Source organism: Hyperolius riggenbachi, chromosome 3, assembly GCF_040937935.1.
Source record: "Hyperolius riggenbachi isolate aHypRig1 chromosome 3, aHypRig1.pri, whole genome shotgun sequence".
Classification (NCBI taxonomy): Eukaryota; Metazoa; Chordata; class Amphibia; order Anura; family Hyperoliidae; genus Hyperolius; species Hyperolius riggenbachi.
The window spans coordinates 86,890,187-86,896,186 of record NC_090648.1 but is presented as its reverse complement, the minus strand read 5'-3'; the positions used below and the strand labels follow the sequence as shown (position 1 = coordinate 86,896,186).

The following is a 6,000-nucleotide window of genomic DNA, read 5'->3' as shown; positions in this document are numbered from 1 at the left end:
TCTCTGTATATCCCCAGCAGTAGTCTAATCAACACCATCTCTCCTTATAAAGACATGCAGTAACTCCTGTGTATGATCACTGCTGTTCCCCATCTCCCTATGCCCCCTGCAGTTGTTATGCCATGACCCTGACTGATATAGCTGTAATCACAGCAATGGGGGATGCATCACTCTCCCACTTCATACAGATTACAGCTCAGCAATCCTCACCTATCAGCCTCTGCTGTGTGTCAGGCTCACTACACAGCCAGACATAACGCCCATCTGTATCAGCCTCTCTCTATACACACACATTTACTGTAATATAACAGTAATGGAGGATCTCTCTATACACAGACAGTTCGGCCCTGCTCCTTTTTCCCCTGCTCTCTATACACAGACAGCCAGCAAGCTCAGCCCTGCTCCTCTATCCCCTGCTCTCTATACACACAGCCCAGCACTAGCAGAGACAATCTCCCGCCCTCCTTCGCTTCCAGAAACTTCCCGTTCTGAGCTTCTCCCTCCCAGCATCCCCCGTGTCACCCCCTCCTCTGCCCGCCCTCTCCAGCGCTAGAGCTCCGTCTGCTGCCTCTCCAGTGCATCCATGCTGGACGCCATCTTGCCGAGGACCTAAAGTCCTATGCAAAGCTATGGGGGAAGCCCAGAGACTGCAGACATAATACAGAGCAGCGTCACCCACACACTGCAGCACCAATCAGCGAGCACAGATACCATCAGCTGACCTCAGGCAATATAATTGGTGTTAATAATATAGGTATTTTATTTATTAATGATTAAATTATAAACGTAGGTACTACCTATATGTACTGCTAAGACGGATATAAAAAAAAAAAAAAAAAAGTGAAACGTGTTGGAGATATATATTACTTAAACGGAGGGGTTTCTTTTTTGATACAGGGATAAAAAAAAGAGTTTAACCATTCTGGGGCTTCCACCAGCCTTCTGCAGATGTCTTGTGCCCACGCTGCACTAAGCAATTCTCTAGTCCCTCCCCGCAGCGACCAGTGATGCCAACGAACTCATCCCTTTAATTGCTGACACATATGGATTATACAGGTTTCATGGCTAGATAGATGCAGTTAAGGCACTGATTATCTGTAAGTAGCCTGTGTATGTGTCAGTAATTAAAGGGATGAGTTGGCAACACTGGCAGCGACCCTCGTCCGTCTGACTGGCGAGTCAATGCCCACTGCGCATGCACGGCTGCACGTATCCTCGATCACGTTCTCATTACTGGGAGCATTCTGCAAATACGCAGCAGAGATGTTTGCATACTACGCATGCGCAGAGCACTCCCATCCTCAAGAGCGCGATCAGGAGGCACGCGGAACAGGGCCGCGCATCCAAATGATAGAGGGTCGCAGCGGGGGACCGGAGGATCACTTGGTGATGGCATGGGCATAGGATGTCTGCAAGTTAAACTCTTTTTTTCTTTCATTAGTTTAGGTTCACTTTAATGGTGGCGATTATTATGTTTATTATAAATATGTGCCTGATGTCACCTTGTAGAGTTTGCTATCAGCCACGCACAGGAAGGCCTAGGACCCTTCTGCACATTATAATCACGCAAGCACTTTGTGCAGCGATCCCCAGAGTAATTGTGTCCACGATTCCCAGGCATTTGGAAGCGCTGTACAGTAAACTGTACAGCACTTCCGATTTGTGGATGTTATTTTTGTTTTTCCAGTGGGAATGAATTTTATTATAATTCCCGGGTCTCTTTATGTCCGGCTTCCGACCGTAGCCCCGCCCCCTAGCACAAGAGAATGGGTGCTTCTGTAGCTCCAATCAGATAAACGCCTGTGACCTCTTCTGCTAAGGGGCGGGGTAATGTGCCCAAGGCAAAAATCGGGGCACAGAATAAGTATATTAACCACTTGCCGACCGCGCACTCATACCGCGCGTCGGCAAAGTGGCAGCTGCAGGACCAGCGACGCAGTATTGCGTCGCCAGCTGCAGGCTGATTAATCAGGAAGCAGCCGCTCGGGCGAGCGGCTGCTTCCTGTCAATTCACGGCGGGGGGCTCCGTGAATAGCCTGCGGGCCACCGATGGCGGCTCGCAGGCTAAATGTAAACACAAGCGGAAATAATCCGCTTTGTTTACATTTGTACAGCGCTGCTGCGCAGCAGCGCCGTAAGGCAGATCGGCGATCCCCGGCCAATCAGCGGCCGGGGATCGCCGCCATGTGACAGGGGATGTCCCGTCACTGGCTGCACAGGACGGATAGCGTCCTGTGCAGCCCTGATCTCCGGGGGGGGGGAGCAGGTAGGAGAGGGAGGGGGGAATTTCGCCGCGGAGGGGGGCTTTGAGCTGCCCCCCCCCCCCCGCCAGCCACATGCAGGCATGAGAGATCGGACCCCCCCAGCACATCATCCCCCTAGTGGGGAAAAAAGGGGGGTGATCTGATCTCTCTGCCTGCTACATGATCTGTGCTGGGGGCTGCAGAGCCCACCCAGCACAGATCACTCAGCACAGCGCTGGTCCTTAAAGGACTTACGAGGCGAAATGCTTAAAAAAAGTTATGTACCTCATTGCTAAAGCAGACCTCAGGGCAGACGAACAGCACCTTCCTTTTCACGATCAGGTGCTTTATCAGGCTAATCCAGGTTACATTGCAGCTCCCGACCCTCCACAGGGTCGCCCTAGCAGAATCGCCGCTTTAAAAATCCAACTCCTGCGCAGCTCGCATAGCCGTGGCCGCGCAGGATTATAGCCCCGCTCGTGTCCGCCCTCACTCCGTGCGCTCTACTATACGTCATGTGGGCGGCTCCACATGACCACCCACATGACGAACTACACTGCCAGCCAGCCGCGCCCCCTCAGCAGAGAATACAAGCGCTGAACGAGTGAGTACCTGCTCGTTCAGAGCTTGTATTCTCTGCTGAGGGGGCGCGGCTGGCTGGCAGTGTAGTTCGTCATGTGGGTGGTCATGTGGAGCCGCCCACATGACGTATAGTAGAGCGCACGGAGTGAGGGCGGACACGAGCGGGGCTATAATCCTGCGCGGCCACGGCTATGCGAGCTGCGCAGGAGTTGGATTTTTAAAGCGGCGATTCTGCTAGGGCGACCCTGTGGAGGGTCGGGAGCTGCAATGTAACCTGGATTAGCCTGATAAAGCACCTGATCGTGAAAAGGAAGGTGCTGTTCGTCTGCCCTGAGGTCTGCTTTAGCAATGAGGTACATAACATTTTTTAAGCAATTCGCCTCGTAAGTCCTTTAAGGGGGGGTAAAGGGTGGGTCCTCAAAAGCACAATCAGGCAAAAATCACTGCAAAATCGCTTTTGAACAGCAAATTAAAAGCTATTTTGCAGCGCTCATTTACTACGTATTGGAGCGCGATCGCTTGCTAAATTCTTTGAACCTGTGATTGCAATCGGGATGCTCTTCCAGTACACTGTAATGGCTTTTCGTACGGGCTCAGACAGAAATAGCCGAGCCAGATCGGATCCGCTCTACTGCCCAGGCACAGACACCTCTGATCTGCGAAGTAAAGCAGATCCGATCAGGCTTTGCTAATGCTACTTCCACCTTAGCCTGAACTTAAGCCACAAGTGCACCTGCCGAGGCTCTCACAGAATTGTTATGGTCCTGGACGGTTTGTGGCTGTCTCCAGTCCCACATATAAGGTGAGACCTCTCCAACTGGGTCTTATCCCTGCATCTATACAACTACTCTTTTTGTCTTCCTTCACATATTTTTTTTTCTTCAAACAGTACCAGTTGCCTGGCAGTCCTGCTGATCTTTGGCTTCAGTAGTGTCTGAATCACACACCTGAACCAAGCACGTGGAAAATCTTGACATTTTATTGCTTTAAAAGGAAATAATAATGACTAATTTCCACCTCCATATCCCTCACACTTCTATTCACACAAGAAGCCCACTGTAGCTGCTTTTACTACATATGCGGTCATGGGACTCTTCATTGGTCAGTGAAATTCAAAACATGTCAAGGGAAATGTACAGTATGGGAATTAGAAAGGGAGAAAAATCCTCTTATCTTATACATTTCTTGTAATTTTTTTCCCCTCTTTAAAATGTTTTGCCTTCTTACGTCTTTTGTGCAAGTTCAACTCCTAGTTGAGTGAATGGTAATACCCATAATGCATCACTTTGAGACAGTGGATTGACGATACAAATCATTTCTTTATTATTTTTGAAGCATAGAGCTTTTAACATATTTTAGGTTTCAAAGCATATTTATTGATAGTGGCCCTAAACTTATTATAGGCACAGACAAAAAAATGTGTTAGTGCTGCTACCAGTGCTGCATATTATCAGCAGATGATGACACAAATGACTAAACAGTTAACAAAACAATTTATTATATCGCCTTTAGATTGTAAGCTCACAAGGGCAGTGCTCTCTCACCCTTTTGTGTCTTGGAATTTGTTCCATATTTTATTCATATTACTTTTGTCACTGTAATTACCAATTCTGTATTATTGTTATGCTTCTGCATTTTATACCAACTCTGTACTTCGTATATTGGTGCATATACCATTGTCTGTATTATGTACTCCATGTTTGTTCCTTACTGTGTACATCACTATGGCATATGTTGGAGCTTTATACATCAATAATAATAATAATGGGATAAGATGTTATTTTCTACAGAATACAAAGGCCTCAATTCACTAAGATCATGCTGGAGATAATTAGGCAAGAGATGACTCTCCCACTGTGTGGAGGTAAGTTATCTTATCTCTTCATTCCGTAAGTTACTTCCTCTGTTGTTAAGTTACCTCCTCTGTAGTTATTTTCACACACAGTTAATTTACAGCCTGTCTTTAGGGCTCTTTCACACAAGAGCTTGCGTTGGAGAACGCTCAAAGCATACGTTTTAATGCGTTTTGATATGCGTTGCACTGCAGTGAGTGTGCGTTTTTAATCCGTTTTCAATGCGTTACAGCACATAGAAAAACGCAGGTAATTTTTTTTTCTTTTAGTTTTCAACTTTCTACATTGTTCCTCTGTTGCATTCTGGGACTGATTGCCTGCGTTAACGGATTAAAAACGCGCATAGTGTGCGTTTTACATTGACTAACATTGTAACGCATAAAGCTAGCGTCGGCCGAAAAACTGCGCCTGGGTGCAGTGTAACGCAACGCACAAAAAGGCTGCGTTATATGTGAAAGCTAAAATGAAAGTCTATGGACTTTCATTTCACCTTGGGTAACGCAAACTTTACCCTTTGCGTTGAAACGCAGAAAATCTGCCCTAATGTGAAAGAGCCCTTAACGTAATGCTGGGCATACATGGTAAGTTTTCTCCTTATCAATCGAGCCGCTGATGACTCAATTGATAATATCCGACAGGTCCGATGACCTGCCGGATAGATTCCCCGCTCGATCCCCACGCGCGGACAATAGCAGGGAATGGAGCGGAAGATATGGAGCACCCTCGGGGAGGAGCGGCGATCGATCCATGCGCACGAGCAGGGATGTGCCAGCATCGAGCCAGCGGCTTGATCCGGCGCATAATTGCATCCGTGTATGCCCAGCATTAGAATTCTGGAGTTATTTTAAGGATTGGAGAGCTAACTTAAAGACAGAAGAGTTAACTTTAGGTTTGCCTGAGGTAAAATGTTTCCTGAATACTACATGCCTCATCACCATGGTGATAAAACTAGAAACGTTATTAAAGACCGGAGATAAGCTTAGTGAATTGAGGCCAATGATAGTGTAATGATTGAGTCCGTCCCCTGCTCATCTATCTTTGCCTGGTACGCTGGCTCTTCCACCAGAGACAGATACAGGGGCATAACAATAGACCCTGCAAGGGATGCACAATTGTACTAATGACTGCATCTGATCAGCCACTGATAAGGAATCATACAACGTTTTGCAGACAAAGATTTGTAGACAATCCCTATTCGGTGTTCAGCACACTCTTGTGTACAGCCTCTTCCACCTCCAGCCTTTCTACCCCTCCCCAAGTGCTGTTTCCTGTAGTGATGCTTGAGGAGTCTAGGCACAGAGAGAAAAAGCTTTCTATTCTCT

At 47.5% G+C, this 6,000-nt stretch overlaps 1 protein-coding gene across 5 annotated transcripts in view; it reads left to right on the top strand.

Moving 5' to 3' along the window:
* Window positions 1–555: 555 nt before the first annotated feature.
* Window positions 556–6,000, top strand: part of LOC137562801 (adhesion G protein-coupled receptor E3-like) — a 128,801-nt gene continuing 123,356 nt past the window's right edge. For 3 of the 5 annotated variants that reach the window (XM_068274500.1, XM_068274506.1, XM_068274505.1), the window contains exon 1: window positions 1,266–1,386. In XM_068274500.1, coding sequence (XP_068130601.1) covers window positions 1,281–1,386 — 106 coding nt within the window. In that variant the 5' untranslated portion in view covers window positions 1,266–1,280. Of the gene's footprint in view, window positions 755–1,265; window positions 1,387–4,485; window positions 4,690–6,000 lie in introns of those variants that run through there. The other 2 variants (XM_068274503.1, XM_068274501.1) reach the window with 2 other exon arrangements.